Here is a 22197-nt window from a genome sequence, read left to right as displayed (position 1 = left end):
ATGGTAGTATTCTTCTCTTATTTATTATGTATTTTGCCTTGCTTTGTAGCCTACGAGAACATCAAACTAAGGTTTATGAGTTTAGATACATTTAAATGTTTTAACGCTATAGGCATTTTGTATACATCACACATGTCATAACATAAGTAAATGAGAAGCATCTAAAAGTCACACCACTCCGACTAACAGGAACTTTTAAAAATAATAATTGAACAACATTGCATTATCACTGTTTTTATTTTAAAACTCGGAGTGGCTGGAGAAGGATACGATGACACCATATAGATAAACTACTGAGAAACTTTTGTTTTTCACCCCTCTCTCGGTACCATCTTCAGGAACGATGCAGTACAAAGCAATACACTACTCAGTTGAGGTGAAAAGACAAGTGCATTAGTGAGAGCAAGCTATCGAGGACGTAGATACAAAACATTAAGCGTTTACCTTAAGAAGGAAGAATATGCGATTGTTTTAGCCATAGTTATACAAATTAAGAGAATTAGGATTTTCTATGTGTCTTGTTTGATCCCTATTGAGTGATTGCAATTGTAACTATGATGTTTCTTGTTATAATTATGAGTAAAGCTTGTCCTTATTATGCCTTCATAGTTTAGCATGCCCGTTTTTCATGTTAGTATTTCCAGATCCACTTATATTTTTCAACTAGTAAATATTCTAATAAAAACTAGTTATGAAATATTTTTATATATAAATTATTTTATATAAATATTTCACATTTGTTTTAAAAGAAAAATTTTACAAATTTTTGAATATCAACTACTAAATATAATTCAAATAAAGCTTAACTCAGTTTAAAAGTATTAGGGTGTTATATTTTGGTATCAGAGCAATTTGATCTCATAGGGCACTTGCAAGATTAATTTGTTATCATTTAGTTATAAATAGTATTATATCGTGAAATATTTTCTATGTGATGAAATTAGATTAGAAATATCTGATATCTAATAGTAAAAGTTATTGTGCCCTTGAATGTTTTGTTTGAGACTTATTGCCGTAATTTTATGATCAAAATGTGTATGTGTTAATGTCAAAACATAGATCATCTAAGAATACCCCACTCATAGTTAAAGATATATCCAAATACACATGAGACGTTAAAAAAAAGGTTAGAAAATTAAGTTTTTGTCACTTTATATGCTTAGCATGTGTTTTATTTATCCTCTCATTTTCATGTTGTTGTATGATGCCTTTGTTATCATGATTATTGTTTTATACTTTATTCCTTCTTTTCTTATTTTATACTCATACATTTTAATCATTCAAATTCTTCTATGTGCAAAATCTATCATCTTAAGTCTTTGTAATCGGGAGTACATGCATATCCTTATGTTTTTTTTATAAATTCTATTTTTATAATTATTACTACTATCTCGCAAACCATTTAAGCTAAGAGTACATGCATTTTTATGACCTCTATGTGATTATTTAGTATGTCCTATTATTATGAAATTTTCTTATACATGTGACCCTACACGATTTTTTTTATGTGTATGCTCTTTATGTTACTATTATTATCTCTTTGATAAGAGAAAAGAAGAGAATGTGAAGCAATTGGCTTGCATGAGACTAATTATCTTTACTTTTCGAACCCTATTTATCATGTTTTTGCTTAGCTTGATTTGACATTAGCTTCCTTGATTAGTTTTTTCTTTTCTTCCTCTTTGGTGTTTGAAAAAAAATGAATGAAATTATCTATCATGTGAATCTATTTTATATAATCATATTAAACTTAAACGTTTAATTCACATTTAGTGCACTCAGTTAGTTCATGATGAGAATAGAGAATAGAACTGTTTTGTAACTTTACTTGATTTGATTGAATATATGGATTGATTGAACTTATGTATGTTAGGAACTATCATATATTCCTATAAGAAGAAAAAAGGTAGATAAAAGGTAGATAAAACCTACTAGGATAAGATGAGGTTGATTAGTATGTTCTTAGAAGACGCGAATTTTGAGGACAAAATTCTTTTTTAAGGGGGTGAAAATGTAACATCCCAACTTTTTGAATCAAATCATTATTTAATAACTAATTAATTAATTAGAATAGTAATGATTTAAGATTTGAATTTAAAATTTAAACATATGAAAGCACTAGTGGTAGTAAATCTCTAACCGACAATAAATAACCTTTTAAAATATAGTCATAATTAATTCTACATTTATTAGATTTGAATGATATTTTTTTTATCTTAAACGGGGCTTAAAGCCCAAAAACAAAAAACACACTAAACATGAGTGGTTCTGCAGAACTCCACTCCACGCTCATCAGCTTCCACCAAGAGCACCATTATAGCTGGGACTTCTTCAAACAAGGTGATTCCTTTTCCCATTCCTTGCCCATATTTGGCTAAAGCATCGGCACATTGATTCGCCTCTCTGAAGATGTGCCGAATCACCACTTTCTATGGTTTTGTCAGCAACTCCTTGATCGACCTCACTAGGGAAGCTCCAATGTGAGTCTCAGCCGTGGTACTTCGGATGAGATTAATAGCACAGCTCGAGTCAGATTCAACTTTCAGGTAGGGGATATGCAAATCTACTGCTAATTTCATTCCTATAAAGAAACCCCAAAGCTCAGCTATAGTGATTGTACATTTTCCAATGTTCATACTGAAACCAGTGACGAATCGTCCTATGAAATCTCTGATTATGCCTCCGCTTGCTCCTTTGCTATCAGGTTGAAACACAGAACCATCAACGTTAAGCTTGACCCATCTTCTTTCCGGCGGCTTCCACCCAATCCATACTGTTCTGGTAAGATGAAGTGCTCTTCTACTCTGTTCTGTGATATCTAGAATATGGTTGTAGTTCTCTGCCAAATTTCGAATCTTGTGATGCATCTGATTATTCTGGGTAATTAAGTTGTTAAACACTAATTCATTCCTACATTGCCAAGCTAGGTTACAGGTTGTCACGAAAGTAATGGTCCACAGAGTACCATTCTGGGTTGGAGTATGTTTACCCAAGTTATTTTTAAGCCATTCTGAATAGGAAAGGCTAAAAAATTCTTGTTGTAAACTACTATTGACAATGCTGTTCCAAACAGTGCGGATAAAAGGGCAATCACGCAGTGTATGGAGCAAAGTCTCTTCTTCTCCTTGGCAGCTTGGGTAGTTACCATCTTCGGTAAGTCCTCTCCTTCTTCTTTTATGATTTGTCAACAATGCCTCATAAGTGAGAAGCCAGCAAAAAGATCTAAGTCTTTGTGGTAATTTGGCTTTCCAAATCTGTTTGTATAGAGACTGCTCCTCTCCATCTTCAATATAAAAAGTTTCATAGGCTGATTTTATAGAAAACACGCCATTTGGGCAGGACATCCAACTGATGGAGTCTTCCTCGATTTTCAAATTAGGAGCTTTGATTGTATGTAGAATATCTATGACTTCCTCGGGTAGAACACGATTTAGTGCTTCCCAATCCCAGTCTCCATTTTCATTGACATAGTCTACAACCTTTTCATTGAGTTTGTCCTCTTCTAGATTAGTTAATGCAACCTCTTTCAGATTAGTAAACCCAGGGATCCATTGCTCCTTCCAAAAAAGGGCTTTATTCCCATCTCCTAGTTTCCAGATGAGATTGGTTTTGAACTTCTCCCAAACCTTGTTAATTTCGAGCTAGGCATTTGAGTTACTTGATCTATGTTGAATCTTTGGTAAGATATCTTCACCGCAGCCGTATTTGGCTCTCATGACTTTCACCCAAAGCTTATCTCTGTTGTGAATTAGACTCCAGACGAGTTTCATGAGAAAGAGTGAGTTTGAATCCTGAGCCTTCCTCAAACCCAACCCACCTTTCTCTTTGGGCTTGCATATATTATCCCAATTTAGCAAGTGAATTTTTCTTTCCCCTTCACTGCTTTCCCATAGAAAGTCTCTACAAATCTTGTCAATTTTTTGACACACTGCTGCTGGGATCTTCATGGTCTGCATGCAATAGCTTGGAATAGTTGCAAGAACCGATTGTATGAGTGTACATCTTCCTGCTAAAGAGAGAGTCTTCCTGTTCCAGCTAGACAGCTTGCTTTGCATCTTGTCAATGATAAACTGAAAGTGTTGTTTGTTACATCGTTCGTGAATGAGTGGGACTCCCAAATACTTTTCCAAGTTGACTGTGAGGTTGATTCCTAGCTCCTGACTCAAATGATGTCTAGTGTTATGGTTGACGTTACTAGAGAAAAACACACAAGACTTCCCAAGATTGACCTTTTGACCCGAGCAACCGCAAAAAAGGGAGAGAGCATTCTTGATGATCCAGATTTGCTTCATATCCGCTTTAGCAAAAAGTACTAGGTCGTCTGCAAAACAGAGATGAGAAATTTTAGGTCCACCCCTTGAAAGCATGATAGGTTCCCATTTTTTTTTCATGAATTAATTTATTTATCAAGTGAGATAAGCGTTCAATACAAAGAACAAAATATAGGGGGATAAGGGGCCTCCCTGTCGTATTCCTCTGGTAGGCCTGAAGGTTTCTGAAGGAGAGCCATTCCAAAGAATATTCATGGAAGTTGTTGATATGCAATAGCTGATGACTTTAATGATGTTGTCCGGTATACCGGCGTCCTTAAGAGTGTCCATTATGAATGCCCAATTTAGCCTATCATAGGCTTTTTCGAAGTCAATTTTTATAGCCATAAAACCCTTCCCATGCTTTTTGTTTCTCATAGTGTGAACCACCTCCTGGGCGACTAAAATATTATCTACACTTACCCTGCCAGGCACAAAACTAGATTGGGTGGTAGAGATAAGTGTGGGCATAAATTTTTTTAGTCTTGAAGCAATAATTTTAGTTACAAACTTATAACAGACGTTACAAAGACTAATCAACCTAAAATGCCCAAAATTTTCCGGTGAAGGAATCTTAGGAATTAAGGCAATTAGAATGATATTTAGTTATATGAAAAGATAAGAATACTAGCTCTATTTCTTAAGTTCAGTATAAAATCAAATTCAAATTAAATTAGGTAGATAAATCAGTTACAAGTTCATAGGAGAAAATCGCGCTCTTATCAGCCAGCCTGATATACTAATAGTATTTTGAGAATATATCAAGTTGTGGTTATCCGATTGACTTTGTTTAAAATTCGTTTTAAAGCTAATTCAATTATCTATAAATTTGTCTCTAATAGCTATTTCCAAATTCCAAACTTAGAAAATGTTATAGGGCTCACAAAGTGACGTTTCAGATTAAAGATTTCACCTAAATGCTTTCTAAGCTATTTGATCCTTCCTTTCTCATTCTATTCCCTTCTTCTATACAAAACATTCTAGTATACACAAAGTCTAGCTATGGAACAAGTCTTTCTTCACTAATAAACCACATCTATTTTGCATCGGAATACCTATCGGAACTTCACTCGAGGTAGGGGTTTTGTGCTAATTTTTATATGTCATGTTTTAAATGTTTTCGAACATAGATGTTAGCTTTATTTGCATGTCATGGTATAATGTCTCTTTCCTTCATACGCATTATGCATTATAATAACAATCTTATATACATTAAAGAACTGAGGGAATGATCCTTCAGTAAGGGAATGTGACCTCCAAAGACAAGATAATCGAGATGATCCTTCGGTAAGGAAAGGTGATCGAATCGAGATGATCCTTCGGTAAGGGAAAGTGATCGGCAAACCTTTGGGATAAGAACCTTCGGTAAGGGAAGGGGACTATCCCATCAATTTTATATAATAATAATATGTTTGTTGATATGACTCCCTTCTTGTGTATGTCTAAATAACCTTGATTGTAAATTAAACTGAGGGAATGATCTTTCGGTAAGGGAAGGTGACCCCCAAAAACAAGATATCGATATGATCATTCGGTAAGGGAAGGTGATCGATCGAGATGATCCTTCGGTAAGAGAAGGTGATCGCCAAAACGTTTGGGATAAGAACCTTCGATAAGAGAAGGGGACTCCTACCTTTTATACCGGTTTGACCTCAATACCTTCCATAAAAGCTACGATAAAAAGTAATGAAAAGTACAATGAAAAATATGATCATGATTGTTCTTCTTTTATTCTTTTTAATTTATGATTATGATTACATTCAAAGATCATTCTTTTATCCAAAGTTTCTTTTTATTTGATGGATGATATTATTTAAGATCTTTATTTTTATTTAGATCTATTCTACTTGACTTATTTATGACATTGGTAGTATTCTTCTCTTATTTATTATGTATTTTGCCTTGCTTTGTAGCCTACGAGAACATCAAACTAAGGTTTATGAGTTTAGATACATTTAAATGTTTTAATGCTATAGGCATTTTGTATACATCACACATGTCATAACATAAGTAAATGAGAAGCATCTAAAAGTCACACCACTCCAACTAACAGGAACTTTTAAAAATAATAATTGAACAACATTGCGTTATCACTATTTTTATTTTAAAACTTGGAGTGGCTGGAGATGGATACGATGACACCATATAGATAAACTACTGAGAAACTTTTGTTTCTCACCCCTCTCTCTGTTCCATCTTCAGGAACGATGCAGTACAAAGCAATACACTACTCAGTTGAGTTGAGGTGAAAAGACAAGTGCATTCGTGGGAGCAAACTATCGAGGACGTAGATACAAAACATTAAGCGTTTACCTTAAGAAGGAAGAATATGCGATTGTTTTAGCCATAGTTATACAAATTAAGAGAATTAGGATTTTTTGTGTGTCTTGTTTTATCCTTATTGAGTGATTGCAATTGTAACTATGATGTTTCTTGTTATAATTATTTGATATGAGTAAAGCTTATCCTTGTTATGCCTTCATAGTTTAACATGCCCGTTTTTCATGTTAGTATTTCCAGATCCACTTATATTTTTCAACTAATAAATATTCTAATAAAAAATAGTTATGAAATATTTTTATATATAAATTATTTTATATAAATATTTTACATTTGTCTTAAAAGAAAAATTTTACAAATTTTTGAATATCAACTACTAAATATAATTCAAATAAAGCTTAACTCAGTTTAAAAGTATTAGGGTGTTACAAAATTTGTACGGAAAGAATTCACTAATAACTGAATAAGTCAAATCGTACCTTGAGAATTTTGTGGCATTTTCAATTAGCTAGCCAATTTGTCTATCATAGTGGTTCTTAGTCACTTTTTTATTTTTAATATTGGATTAACAGTGGTGTTTTTCTAAAATGTGATCTAATGTGATATTTTTCTAAAATGTGGGATGATTTAATGTACGGAGTACAAATCGGACCGTCCGATTTTTAAGAGGTACAGAAATCGGACCGTCCGATTTTTAGGTACACAAATCGGACCGTCCGATTTCTGTACTCGGACCGTCCGATTTGTGTTGAAAAAATTAAAAAAATTTGGAGTACACAAATCGGTGGGTCCAATTTGTGTACTCCAAATTTTTAAAATTTTTTCAACACAAATCGGTGGGTCCGATTTGTGTACTCCAACTTTTTAAAATTTTTTCAACACAAATCGGTAGGTCCGATTTGTGTACTCCAAATTTTTTAAATTTTTTCAACACAAATCGGTAGGTCCGATTTGTGTACTCCCATAGTTTTGAAAAACACAAAAAATCACCATGTTAAAGTATAACACCCATTTTACTACCATATCAAAATTTTTTAGCCGTTCTTAGTTGTCGGCAATGTCTATCATTTATTATTAATAAAAATGCTGAGTCATTAAAATCAGTTATTAATATATTTGTATATAAATATATGTGTAATTTAATTTATTTTTATTATGTATTTATATTTTAATATATATTTTATATTGGTGACTAATTTTGATAGTTGATTTTGATATACATGTAGCATAATTCTATTATAAAATATAAATATATTGTTCTTACACTAAAATCAGTTATCAATATATTTGTGTATAAATACATGTATAGTTTAATTTATTTTCAATATATATTTATATTCTAACATGTATTTTATACTAATAACTGATTTTAATGAATGATTTTAGTGTATACATAACATAATCTTATAAAATAATATTTTTATTTTTTTAAAATAGAACATGACAATAAATTAATAAAATAATAATTATTATATTAGTATACATAAAAATTAATTATTTATATAAAATACATGTATGTATAAATATATGATAACGGATTTAATAATTAGTTTTTTATGTATTATAATATTTTTGAAAAAAATATATCAAATATTATTTTTAAATTGATCAAATTTTATTCAAAATCAACAAACATATGACATTCTTATTAACCAAAACATAATATTTTAATTACTATGAAAAATATTACTCCTGCTCAAAAAAAAAAAAAATCACCTAAAAATAAATTGATCATTGACAAGAGGAAAGAAATCAGAAAATTCTATCATTTTCCTTTTTAAACATTTACAAGGTTTCAAAATAAATTACAAACTATATGTTGCATCAAAATATAAAATGTAAGCTTTTTCCTTCCACCATCATTGTCACTTGGCCCTTCTTTCCGGATCAGCTTTCCCACATGCCTCCTCCTCACCCACTTCTGGAACAGGGTTTACCAACATGGCTCTTTCTTTTTCTGGTCTTTGACACTGGTTGTGGCGGTTTAGTTTGATGCAATCATGCAAATTGGAATTAATTTACACTTACAGTTTTTTTTCTTACTAGTTCATCTCCTCCTCTTCATGTTATGTTAGATTAACCCACTCTGCCGCAACCACATCTCACCATTTATGTCCTTCCTACCAATTCTTTCCAATATCTCTTTAGTATAGATTCTGGAATTATCAGCAATATTTCACCATTATTCTCAGTTTAATATGTAAAATCTAGGAGCTAACATTATTATAAACGAATTTTTTAAGTTATATTAATAAAGTTTTATTTAAAAATAGCTGTGTATACTTTAAGCTTTTGTTTTAAACGTATTAATTAACACATATCCCTTAAAAAATATTCGATACGTTACACATAAAATTAAACAATTCCTCAAGTCAAAATTAAGGAAGGAATAACAAAGGAAGAAAAAAACAGAGAAAACTATGCAATAGTCGCAACACGCACAAAAGTAAAGTGATAAGTTATGTATAAGATAATTAAAATCTTGTTATATATTATATTATATTATATTATACCTAAAAAAAAGGAGGACTATCGAGGGAAGAAAGCAGTTGTAGGCATCTCATTTACAGAGGATGAGAAAGAATATTTGGTGGTGTGACCTGATGAATATGATTCATGTCCAGATGCATGCCTTCTTGTCCTTCCTTTCATGAAAAATGCTGGTTCCTGAGGATATGGCATTTCAACTGAATCATTTGTAAGATATGAAGCTATGGTCCCCATTGTAGGCCTCTCATCTGGATTTTCTTGTACACACAATAATCCAATCTGAATACATCTTTCAACTTCATTTGGATTATAAGATTCTTGCAGAACTGGATCCAGCAATTGAAATACTGATTCATCACTATTCCACAGTTTCCATGCCTGAAACCACAAATTAAATAAATGATATGTTTTGATTTGATTTGAATATTCCAACAGAGTTCATCACATGAAATTTTGGGGACTTGATACTCACATAACTCAAGAGGTCGTCAATACGACATGAATCAAAAGAAGAAGAATTCTTCTTTCCACTTAAAATCTCAAGAACCATGACTCCAAAACTAAAAACATCTGATTTTACAGAAAATTGTCCATGCATTGCATATTCGGGAGACATATAACCACTGCATAATAAAGGGTTAAAAAAGTATTAGTACAATATAATAAACTAGCCAAGAAAGATTAGTTGATACCATCTAACCCAAATAAAAATGGTACAAGTCTAGAAATATTTTGATGAATATTGCATTACATTGCACATATTATTTTTCTTTGCCACAAATATTGAACCAGCAAATTAGCCAATATATTTTCAACTTTTAACTTGAACCAATGTGACAGGAAGGATAGTACTCGTTTTCTATATTCTTTTCAAGATAATAAATGAAGAAAAAAAAGGTGAATTTATCATGTGTAGAGGAATTTAGCTGGTAAAGTTAAGGATATATGACTCACTATGTGCCCACTACTCTGTTAGTACATCCTTGGATGTGATCCGTATCTACTATCCTCGCCATTCCAAAGTCAGAAATTTTGGGATTCATGTGATTATCTAGTAGAACATTGCTTGGTTTGAGGTCTCGATGTATTATCATGAGACGAGAATCTTCATGAAGATAAAGAATTCCTCGAACAATTCCTTTTATGATTTTATAACGTTGCGACCAAGTTAATTCTCTTCGCTTGGAGGGATCTAAGATTGTCATCAACCAACCAGGTGAGAAAAAACAGAAGGGATCTTTCCTATGAACAACTAAATAACTTAATTAAATTATGTTGTAAAAAAGATAACAAATAATTGAACTAGCATACCAAATAGGAAGTGATCAAGGCTCTTGTTAGGTACATATTCATAGATAAGTATACTCTCTTGATCTTCGAGACAGAATCCCATTAACCTCACCAAATTCCTGTGCTGAAGTTTAGCTATCAACAATACTTCATTCTTGAACTCCTCCACCCCCTGTCCAGAATTTCTTGAGAGCCTCTTCACTGCTATTTCTTCTCCGCTAGGAAGAATTCCCTAGAACTTCAGGCCATTAGTACGAAAGTGCAAGAAAATAGAACAAGAACCATAATGTTACATTATTCTCATCACATAGTTTTACATAATGTAGCACCTTGTAGACTTCTCCATACCCTCCTTTGCCTATCCTGCTCCCTTGAGAAAAATTGTTTGTTGCGAATTGAATTGTATCCAAATCAAATTCAAAAGACTCTGAGGCACTCATATCAGGCCTAACTACAACAAAACAAAGTTCACAAGAACAGAGTTTCAAACTACTCTAGGCTTTTCTATCAAGGTTGAGAGTTGAGAGTAAGAGGAAACTAGTTAACTGGAATTACAGTTTTTTCTGATTCTGAGACCAGTCTTGCGTCTCTTCCTCAGTTTTCTTCGAAGGTAAAAGTAGCCAAAGCATAAAACCATCACCAAAATCACAACCACAACTGCAACCATAGCAATCACTTGTGTTCTGCTATTTCCTCCTCCTGTCAAAACATAGAACTATTTAACCTTTTCTTACTCAAATTCGAATGGATGCAAAAACTTTGATAATCCTATTCCTAACATTCATTTCTAATTGAGTTTTAATATTAATTAAAAGAAAGAATATGAACTGACCCTTATTAGTTGTTGTTAATGTCCCGGAGGTACCTGAATGCTGATAAAACGGATACGTTTCATACCTAACAATGCAACTTGGAAACATAACACTTCCCCCTATGCTCCCGCCGCAGCAAGTCCTTGGAAATTCAGCCGCCGCGTCCACGATACACCGCTTGCAGTCAGCGGCTGAGAGGTCCGGCGTGCACTGAGCAAGACCGTACACTGTGGTGGTGGCCGTGGCGGCAGCTTGTTTCACTGCATACTTGTTATCAGAACCGCCAAGAGCCAAGGCTGCTTCATTTCCAATCCCATTGAATATGGACCCTAAAGCACTGTAGAAACCTTTGCTGTGCAAAACCACAGGGTCCCCCAACGGGATCTTGATCTGGTACCTAAACACAAGCAGATTATACAAGATCCAAAACTTTACAACTCAAACTAATTGAAATTCTTAAACTGTAGTGTAGGTACCTTGGCCATTCGTCCATGGTGGAGAAGAAGAATCTGTTGGAGTAGCGTAACAAGCACTCGTTGTACCAGATGACAGCCTCGTTAGCAGAGGGACACGACGAGGCTATGTTCTGCGCTGCGAAACCGACGCACTCTCGGCACAGTGCAAGTGGCACGTCACCACGGCACATGAAGAGGCCGTAGACGGCGGCGTCTGAACCGTGAGAGCCTGCAGTTGCGTTGAAGAACCTGAGATTGTTGCCGTTGGTGACGTTGGAAGTAAGATATGAGAAGAGTGTGCTGAGGTTGACGTCGAAGGTGCTGTTTGGAGCGAAGGTGGAGTTGGTTGTGCAGTTGACTGAATCGAAAACAGAAGCTGAGGCATGTTCTGAAGTCAAAAGTACTGTTAGTGTTAGGGTTCTAAGTAAGAATGGTAGTGTGATATTTTTGGTGTCGAACATGATGATGAAGGTGGTGAAGTTGTGAATAAAGGTTTCGGCATTAAGAAAGAGAAAATAATAAGGAAATGATAACAATGCTAACTCTTAGTGTTGTAAATGTTCATTGAAAAGGAGCACTGTAGAGGTGGCCATATATGAAAAGAAAATGTATGATATAATTGGAACCGTGAACATGAGTCCACAAAGCAGGATTTGACCTCTTTGGACAACTGCGCTAGCGACTTTGCCAATAATGGAAACGTGAATGACACACCTTCTTCCGTTCTCTGTGGATTATTATTTGCAAACTTATATTTATTTCAATGTGAGAAAATAAAATGTAAGTGTCGAATTGTATTTATCTTGAGATTCTTATCCAATCGTTTTGTCAAATCTTGTAGGTGGAGAAGCCAACACTTTTGCATGGGTCCTAGATGGCAACTTGGCTACCCCCATTACTCATTGATGGGGACGTAAGCATCGGATTTTTTAGCCCGTTGTATTAATTAAAAGCATTTGATCACTGTTAATGAGTTGGAAAGTTCGTTAAAAAAAATCTAGTTGTCTGTTTCACATTATGTAATTATTAAGGAACTTAGGCAAAGGACAACAGAAAAGATTCCAAGGAAAATACCTAATGAAATTTTATTACAGAAGAAACATTTTTAACAGACTAATTTTATTCCAAGGAATTACCTTTGAACAATAGAGGGTCTCCATCAAGTGCAGTAGCATTCAACGTAGAAATGTAGGAATAAAGCTGGAAGAGTTCGAAACCTGATTTTGCAGCTAGGGAGCACAACTAACTCTTCTCCCAATTTTTATATGCGTATTTTACTCAGATGATTTTATTTCTTGGTTTAACGAATCATTTACTCCTACCTCCTCCATTTTAATTACAAAACCAAAGATTCTCTTGGAAGATTTGTATTATGAGAAAAATGCTCAGAACCAGAAAAGAACTCAGAAGTAGAACACACAATAACTCAGGACTTACTCTTTTCAGGAATAGCAGACGCATTCATTAATGAACTAGAACACGTTCCTCTACAAACAAGAAGCAACACAAAACTTTTCTACAACAAATAAACAAACTCCCTTGTGGGCACAAACAGAGAAATAAATATAAAGAACCAAATGTGCTCTCACAGTTGAATACAGAACAAGTCTTTGCACATCAATTCAAGGTAACTAATATTTATTATATCCATTATTTGAATAAAAGAATTTTAATTTCATATATGTACACACCAACACACAGGTGTAATGGTTTCAATTGACCTCGTACTATCGTGGAACAGAGATACTAATAGACATTTCGTTGAGTGAATGTTGAGTGGAACTATTGCTTAGGTGTCCTGAATCAACTTCTAGTGCGACCATATTTGGATTCATTCTACCATGTACAAAAAAAGCAGGCTCGTGAGGAAATGGCAACTCAATGGAGAGGTTACTTAGATATGAAACTACTTCTGCCATTTGTGGCCTATCATTAGGATTTTCTTGAACACATAGTAAACCAACTTGGATGCATCTAATCACTTCCATTTGAGAACATGATTCATGTAGATTTGGGTCCAGTATTTCAAATGGTGTCCCATCTCTCCATTGCTTCCAAGCCTACAACCATCTCATCATATTAAACACTGAAATCATATGTGTGTGTGTGTGTGTATACACTATTAAATTGATTGAGAAAAACTAGTTGTTTGGTACTCACATGACTCAAGAGACCATCGTTGTAGTAAGAGTCATAAGAACTTGAATTTTTTTTGCCACTAACAATCTCCAAAATCATAACTCCAAAACTGAAGATATCAGATTTTTCCGAATATTTTCCTAACATAGCATATTCTGGGGACATATAACCACTGCAAAAAGGAAATCAATGATATTAAACTAACAAGCAATAGTTAAATACATAAAGAATAACAATAACTTCTTTGTGGATAATCTAACCAAAAATAAATATTATGCTTATCTATGTATAAGATGCACACTAATAGTTACATGGTTATCATTGTAGCATTACTAAGTATCTGATCTTTATAAATCCAATTTAACACATGCCAAGTGTATTTAGATGGTAAGCAATTAACAAGTTTAGAACTTACTATGTTCCGACAATTCTACGTGTTCGTCCTTGATCTTGGTCAATAGCAACCATTCTTGCCATGCCAAAATCTGAAATTTTAGGATTCATGTTGGCATCTAATAAAATATTACTAGGTTTGATATCACGGTGTATAATTTTGAGGCGAGAATACTCATGTAGATAAAGAATTGCACTAGCAATTCCGCCTATAATTTTAAATCTCTCACACCAACTTAATAGCCTATGCAGTTCAGAACCTGCAAAATTTATCAAGGAAGGTACAGGTGAGAGATAACAAAGTAGAATTCCATGAATACAAAGAAAACAAGGAACTTTATAAAAATTAAGCTCAAGGGATTAACAAACTAACCGAATAAAAAGTAGTCTAGGCTCTTGTTAGGAACAAATTCATAAATAAGTATTTTCTCTCCTTCTTGTAAGCAAAATCCCAATAATGCAACAAGATTTCTGTGTTGAAGTTTAGCTATCAGCAAAACTTCATTCTTAAATTCTGCAATGCCTTGCTCGGAAGTTATTGACAATCTTTTTACCGCTATTTCTCGTCCATCAGAAAGAATACCCTATATAAATAACTTAGGAATTAATACAATGAGAAAACAAAATAAAGTAACATGTATATATTGTACTAATTTCATCTCTCACCTTGTAAACTTCTCCAAATCCACCTCTACCTATCAAGTTTGCACAAGAAAAATTGTTTGTTGCTTCTTCAATCGTAACTAAGTCAAATTGCAATGACTCCAAAGTAGTACTTTCGTTTCCAACTACACAAAGATACGCGAAATATGAATAGCATGCAGCATAAGAATAAAATATATAATTGCTAAGCTTAATTAGAAAACGAAAGTTCATGAGGACTGATTTTCCTTTTTACACACATTACATACAATTTTCTTTAAGGATAGCCTTATAACGCCGCAGAGCATTTATCCGCCGGAAATGATAGCCAAAGAAATAAAGCATCAAGAAAGCAACAATAGGAACAGTAGACGCTATGATAATCTTTAATCTTCTGCCACTTGGTTTCCCTGCATAACAATCAATATTGCCCGTGAATTCAATAATGCAAGTGTTTCTTCAGTGGCTTTCATAAATATCGCTTAATAAGTTGAAGTATTATTTCCACTGCGAGTCTTAGCATTTTATATACTAATTAAATTAAAAGATAATATTTGTTTAAATATTATGAATTTAGTTTTGAGACAATATTAGAAATCAAAGTTTTACACAAAGTCACAAATAACTTTAGGTTTAAGTCACAAAGTCACTTTCCCCCGTTTTTTTTACTATTAGTTTAAGTTTTTGAGAAAAGTAATGTTATGGCATGCTATCAAACAGTCTAATCACTCTTAAAAGTAAGGTAAAAATTTAGATGCACTTAACTTTATTTGGAATTGATAATTAAAAATAATTAAATGATAATTTAGTTAAATTTATCAAATTATTTATCAACTAAAAACTATCAACTTCATATGTATGTACTGGAAGTGAATTTTTACCTAAAAGTAAACAAAAATTTAGCATAAAATAAATAAGAAATAGAAAATTACAAAATTAAGCCAAGAGGAAAGTTTTACCTGAAAGCTTAGTTTGATATTTACCAAGTCTAGAATTAGGTAGTGAATTCCAGGTGGTACGAATAGTAACATTGGAGTAAAATTGGCGTAATCCGAACATCAAATTGCAGCTTGGAGAAAGAACCATCCCACCATCGGTTCCCAAACAGCACATAGGAATATCCTTCATTAAATCATTCAAACACTTACTGCAATCTTCTCTCCACAGATCCGGAGTGCACTGAACAAGTGTATATACGTTCTTAGAACTATTCAAGCTCGCGTGTTTTGTTGCAAATTTCTTCATCTTGCTCTTCGCCTCTTCAATTGCCTCGTTCAACGTGCTCGCCAACAACCACCCGTAGCTTCCTTCATTGCCCGCATTGCTGCCATTGTTGTGAACGATGTACTCAAGGCGAGGCCACTCATCCAAGGTATAGAAGAACGAACGATTCGAGTAGCGAAGGAAGCATTGGTGGTACCAAATTATGCCTTCTTTCGAGTTATTCCCACACCTTGACCCTATTTCCTGCTTTGCTGTTTCTACGCACTCTTGGCATGTCTGGTTGCTGACGTCACCGCGGCACATGTACATCCCATAGATTGTTTCGTTCGGGTGGCCGCCGCCGGCGGTGGCGTTGTAGAAGCCGGCGGTGGCCGCGTGGGAAGAGAGAGAGGTGAGAAGGGTTTGGAGGTTGGATCTGTAGATGGTAGTGGGAATAATAGGAGAGATGGTTTTGTTGTTTAAACAATCGCATTTCAAGTAATCAAGCTCATTACTATGATTATTATTATTATTATTACTGGCTTCGGTTATGAACAAATTGAAGGTGGTGATGAGACTGAGAAAGAAGCAAAGGTAGTTGAATAATATGAGTTTAAGAAACGACATTATATTACATCATTCCTAACTAACTCTGATCTTTCGTGTTTAATTAAAGTGGAGAGTAATTAGAGCGAGGATATAATGAATGGTCGATTATTGATACGGGTGGGTTAATTGGTTGGTGGCGGCTAGAACATGATCATTTCAACAACTATCACTGTAGCCAGCTGGCCAGAATGGAATCATATTCTACATTAGATGTAATTGATTAAAAACAAGGGAAAAAAATATTATTTATATATGTAGATGACCACTAGTTATCTTGCAGTCTTTTGGAAATATGAAAGCTATGAAACACATGGAAAATAGTCTTTGTTTTATTTTATTTATTCATATGTTTATTATTATTTTATGCCAAATTGCCAAGTAGGTTCATCCATTTGCGCATAAACTCGAGAATACTTTTTACCACACGGGACTTTGGTCCACTCCCCCTTCCCTAATCAATTTATCTCTTACACGGCTATATCTTTTTCTACAATAGTATTATTTGTGCAACTATGATATTTTTTAATTAAGTTATAAATTATTTACGAAAATCATTAGCTATACTTTAACTGACAAATAACTACCACTAACTAAAGAACAAAATAACTATATTAGGATATATTGGCGTGGCGGTGGATATGTAACAACTAGCAAGTGTGTGTGTATACGCCAAATGAAACATTTTTCTTTGCAAACCGACAAGAATTAATGTAAGATATTTAATAGCATAGTAAGAGGTTTACCTGAAAGTGGTTTACCAACAAAAGGTTTAGGTAGTTGGTACCAATTAATAGGAAGATTAGCGTCGGAGTAGAATCGATGTAAGCCAAACATCAAATTGCAGCTTGGATACAAAACCATTCCACCATCTGTTCCCAAACAGCAGATAGGAATATCTTTCATCACATCATTCAAACACTTGCTGCAATCTTGGCTCGACAAATCAGGTGTGCACTGAACAAGTGTATACACATTCTGAAACCCTCCCAAGCTCACATGTTTTGTTGCAAATTTCTTATTGGCATTGGCAGATTTCGCAGCCTCAGCAATGGCATCGTTCAACGTGGTTGCTAACAACCATCCATAGCTCCCTTCCGTGGTTATACTCGAGGTTTCGTGATGACTGATGTACTTAGGCCGCGGCCATTCGTCCACGGTTGAGAAGAAAGAGCGGTTGGAGTAACGAACCATGCACTCATGGTACCAAATTATGGCTTCTTTGGAGTTTGGACAACTTAAGGCTATTTTCTGCGTTGCCATTTCAATGCAGTTTTGGCATTTCTGGCTCTTGATGTCGCCCCTGCACATGAACATGCCATAGATTGTTTCGCCGGTGGCATCTCCGCCGGAGAAAGTGGTGTTGTAGAACTCGGCAGTGGCGGCAACGGAAGAGAAAGAGGTGAGGAGGGTGTGTAGGTTGGATTCGTATGTGGTGTTGGGAGGGAAGGTTTTGTTGGTTGAGCAACTGTGACTGAGGTACTCAAGTTGGTTATTGTCATTTGCTTCGTCTATGGAAAATTTGAAGAATAAGAAAAGGCAAATTTGGAGTAATATGGGTTTGAGGAAAGACATAGAAATAGCTTGATCGTTTGGCGTTTGGATATGGATATGATTGATGTGAATATGCAAAAGAATGATGCATTGATTGGCTAGTATGGAACATTAGAGGCAAATAATCAACAAGTTTAGTCAGTTGTCTTGGCAAAAGTAGTTTTGATGACTTGTTACATACGGTGGTGTTTTTGGAAAAAAAAATAAATAAAGCCTGGCAATAAGAAGATTCAAATGAGATTATAGAAAATTGGATGGCCAAATTAACTATATATGTACTACATGTCAGGTATATGTCCATGGAAAATCAAACACATTCATTCATGGAAGTTTCGCACCTTTGGTAGTAGCTAGCTACAAGATTGATGAGATAAACGAATCTGTGAAGCAGGCAGTGCTGAAGAAATATCAGAAGTAAGATTATTTTTTTTTTTTGTTTAGATATATTTCGACCCAGCCCAACAAGAATTAGGGGTCCATCTGATGGACCCACGATTCGACGGATTACCGACCCGTCCGAACTATTAGATGATATGATATCTTTTATTAATGTTCAGATAGATAGTTGGCGGAAGTTTTTAGATAAATGGGTCCACTCAAGAACAAAGGATAAAAAAAGGAATTTATCTTTTTCATAAGAGTCGTTACATTTTTTATCCTAATTAGCCTCTTTTGTATGAACACTTATTTTAGTATCGAAGTATCTTTGTAAATAGTTTCACTTGCCAATCAAGCGACTTAATCCATCAGCCTTCTACTCCGCAAATCTCACACTCAAGATCCGATCCCATCCTATTCAACCTTTCATCTCAACAGACCTGAAAAACCAAACAAAACATGAAGTCAGAAAAATCAGATTACTTTCAACAGAGCATATCACAAATGTTTTTTTTGGGCTCAATTTTATCGTTATGGAGGGCATGTGTGTGCTATGCTTGGATATGGAGTTTGGGGGGAATACACATATATGTGGGACAGATTTTTGTCAGTTTGGGACGAAGGAACTCGGACCGTGCGAGTTCATAGGATTTGAAAATTTTATAAACAAAACGCACGGTCCGATTTGTTAGGCAACCATATAGAACTTCAAGTATAAGGAATCGGACCCAACGAGTTGACATCTTAGGAATGGGTATGAAAGTCGCAGGGTCCGAGTTCTTAGCTGAGAGAATGAAATGGTGATCAATGAACTCGGACCCTCCGTTTTGTGGCAAGGAGACAAAGAAATCGGATGGTCCGAGTTCTGTCTTAGAAATGAATTTTTTTGGTTCAAAGTTAACCTAGTCGTAGGGTTCGAGTTCCTCAAAGGTTGTGATATAAAAGGGTGAAGTGAACTGGTAGGTGGGAAAGCAGCTGGGTATTCCTTCTTCTTCGACGGCTGCATCTTTCTTCTTCTTCAAAACTCTCTCTTTTTTTCAGTTTTGATTTTGATAATGTAGTATCTAAGATTATGTTTCTATTATAGTGAGTGAAAAAAATGAGTGACTGAGTATTGCTAAAATTATTTTATTTTGGTCAGATTTTGTTAGAAACGGCTGAAGGAGTAAAATTTATTTGTGAAAGCCCAGTAGATGTTGTTATTCCTTTTATTATTTCATTTGAGGAGCTAAAAGGAGTAATCTGTGAAAAAATTGGTTCTGAGAGGGCAAGAAATATATCATGTATTCTATACAGATATCCCATACAGGTGTTTGGTGGATTCGTACAATATCAACCCAAATATGTGACGGACGATGCAAGCATGCAGGAGATGTTTTCAATGTATATTGAAAACCGGTCTCAGATCTCGTTCATCGAGTTGTATGTTGAGTTCGAACAATCTGAGGCTGACCGGAATATTCTACAGGAAGATTATAATAGTGACAGTGAAAAAGAGTTCGAAAGCAACTATGAATTTGCTGTTCCAGATGGTGATGAAGATCAAGGTGAGAGAACCATGTGCCCAGATGTGACAGAAGTGGCAAATGCACTTGCAAACGAAGTGCCGTTTGAGGAGCCATCATTCATGCGAGTTTTAGACTTGGAAGCCATGCATGTTCCTGAATTTCCGGAATATATGACTGCAGGTACGTAATCGTGGTATAAGTGTTTTTGTAGTTAGACATTGATTGAGTTATGAAGATTTTACCCTTTTTTAAGCATTATTTAATCATGCGTTCTGTGTCGAAGTTGTCAGGATCTAACCGGTCCTCGACCCGTTAAGGAATTTATTTTTTTCTTTTATATGCTTCATGTGTTTATTAGGAAATAATATTTATGTTGTATAAGATATGGTTGTAGCAAATTGCATGAGTTTGTAACAATTATCGGCACAGCTTCGACCTATTGTACGGTTCAAATGGCATGAACCGTACCGGACCGGCACGGTTCGTTTGGTTTTTCGGTCAAACCGGCCGGTCCGGTCCGATTTTTTACATTTGCTGCTGATGTGCTTATGTTGTTTAGTGTGATATCTTAAAATGTTGATAATTTTTTATTTAAAGCATACTGGTTTATTACATTTGCTGCGTATTAATGAAATTTATCTTATGGCATTTGTCCCAGCAGAAATTCCTATGGTCGCAGATGGTGAATTCGTCGTTGGGATGGAGTTCAGTTCCAGGGAAGCTGTTATTAAGGCGGTTAAGGAGTATACCATACGACGAAGTGTAGACTACCGGGTTTATGAGTCTGAGCCGTTGACATTTTATGCCAAGTGTACACAATATGGGTCAGGGTGTGATTGGCTTATCAGGGTTAGCTTGATCAGCAGGAAGTACTGTTGGGTTATAAGGAGGTATAATGGTAGCCACACCTGTACCACAACCACCATTTCACAGGATCATTCAAAACTGGACTCTATCACAATTGCAGAAGCAATAAAGCCACTGGTTGAAGTTGACCCCTCCTTAAAGGTAAAATCGGTAATAGCAGAAGTGCAATCGAAATTCAACTACACCGTCAGTTACCGAAAAGCATGGTTGGCTAAGCAGAGGGCAATAGAAAAAATATTTGGAGGTTGGGAAGCATCGTATGAAGCCTTGCCTATATGGTTTGAGGCCATGTGTCACAAGGAGCCATCAGCTGTTGTCCATTTTGAGACTATGCCTGCATATCAAGGCGATGACTTGGTGGGTGATATTCGGGTACTGCATCGTGTATTCTGGAGTTATTACCCTTGTATTAGGGCATTCAGACATTGTAAACCAATTGTCCAGGTGGATGGTACTCACTTGTACGGAAAGTATAAGGGTTGTCTGCTTGTGGCAGTTTCCCAGGATGGAAACAACAATATCGTTCCGATTGCGTTTGCTATTGTTGAGGGAGAGACTTCTGATCCATGGCATTTTTTCCTAAGTAATCTCCGCCAAGTGCGGCGGGTGTACCGAGCATGGTTTAGGCCACTGGGTAATCCCACTACATGGCCTGCTTACAACGGACCTCGGTTCATACCGAATCCGTACATGCGACGGGTGTCAAAAGGTCGGCCCAGGATGACGCGTTTTCTGAATGAGATGGACACGAGGATGTTACGTCGTCTTAGGCGATGTACTCTATGTGGTGCTGAGGGACATAGTCGAAGCAGATGCCGTCGGTCTGTTAGTTCAAATACCAACAGAGAAGCCCCCTAGGTTCACAGTTTTAATATGATATTGTATAATAAAACCTGACTGAGCAAATTGAGGTAACATGACCTGCTATATGTAACCTTATCATTAATGACACTCTAGTATTATGACATATCTGTAGCATTATATAATATGATGGTTAATACATCAATTGAGAAATATCTGTAGTATCATATTAAGGTTTTAAGAGACATTATTACATGCTCCAGATGGCTAATACATCAGTAATGTCCAACACATTTTAAGTACTCTATACAAGGTCCAACACATACAAATAAGTATAAACGATAAAATATTTTCATCGTTACATAATGTCTAACCAATACAAATAACTATAAACACTACATAAAGTCATCAGTACATAATGTCTAACAAATACATATAACTACATAATGTCTAACCTGTAAACCATGTT

At 35.0% G+C, this 22197-nt stretch overlaps 3 protein-coding genes across 10 annotated transcripts; 1 reads left to right on the top strand and 2 right to left on the bottom strand.

Annotated features, from left to right (window-relative positions):
- Window positions 1-8338: 8338 nt before the first annotated feature.
- Window positions 8339-13106, bottom strand: LOC112711873 (cysteine-rich receptor-like protein kinase 10). 7 transcript variants are annotated; one of them, XM_025764601.3, is made up of 9 exons: window positions 11659-13106; window positions 11203-11579; window positions 10917-11069; window positions 10700-10821; window positions 10392-10602; window positions 10035-10272; window positions 9553-9703; window positions 9104-9458; window positions 8339-8746 (listed from the first exon to the last, which is right to left on the bottom strand). In XM_025764601.3, exons 1-8 carry the CDS (start codon window positions 12096-12098, stop codon window positions 9120-9122), a joined length of 2031 nt encoding a protein of 676 aa, XP_025620386.1. In that variant the 5' UTR covers window positions 12099-13106; the 3' UTR covers window positions 8339-8746; window positions 9104-9119. The 7 variants fall into 7 exon arrangements, with proteins under 7 accessions (XP_025620386.1, XP_025620388.1, XP_025620387.1 ...); XM_025764603.3 differs by having other exon boundaries at window positions 9191-9458; XM_025764602.3 differs by having other exon boundaries at window positions 10926-11069.
- Window positions 13107-13258: 152 nt separating this feature from the next.
- LOC112711868 (cysteine-rich receptor-like protein kinase 19) lies at window positions 13259-19672 on the bottom strand. Of its 2 annotated transcripts, none has more exons than XM_072203878.1 (7): window positions 17367-19672; window positions 15081-15221; window positions 14836-14957; window positions 14543-14753; window positions 14192-14429; window positions 13798-13948; window positions 13259-13697 (listed from the first exon to the last, which is right to left on the bottom strand). In XM_072203878.1, exons 1-7 carry the CDS (start codon window positions 18193-18195, stop codon window positions 13365-13367), a joined length of 2025 nt encoding a protein of 674 aa, XP_072059979.1. In that variant the 5' UTR covers window positions 18196-19672; the 3' UTR covers window positions 13259-13364. The 2 variants fall into 2 exon arrangements, with proteins under 2 accessions (XP_072059979.1, XP_025620379.1); XM_025764594.3 differs by having other exon boundaries at window positions 15771-18546.
- On the top strand, window positions 17445-21894 carry LOC140175433 (uncharacterized). The gene is made up of 2 exons (XM_072203883.1): window positions 17445-20240; window positions 20722-21894. The coding sequence occupies exons 1-2, from the start codon at window positions 19916-19918 to the stop codon at window positions 21783-21785; spliced, it is 1389 nt and encodes a 462-aa protein (XP_072059984.1). The 5' UTR covers window positions 17445-19915; the 3' UTR covers window positions 21786-21894.
- Window positions 21895-22197: the final 303 nt, after the last annotated feature.

Source organism: Arachis hypogaea, chromosome 9, assembly GCF_003086295.3.
Source record: "Arachis hypogaea cultivar Tifrunner chromosome 9, arahy.Tifrunner.gnm2.J5K5, whole genome shotgun sequence".
Taxonomy (NCBI): domain Eukaryota; kingdom Viridiplantae; phylum Streptophyta; class Magnoliopsida; order Fabales; family Fabaceae; genus Arachis; species Arachis hypogaea.
The sequence above is the reverse complement of the archived record's forward strand: the minus strand, read 5'-3'. Positions and strand labels throughout refer to the sequence as shown.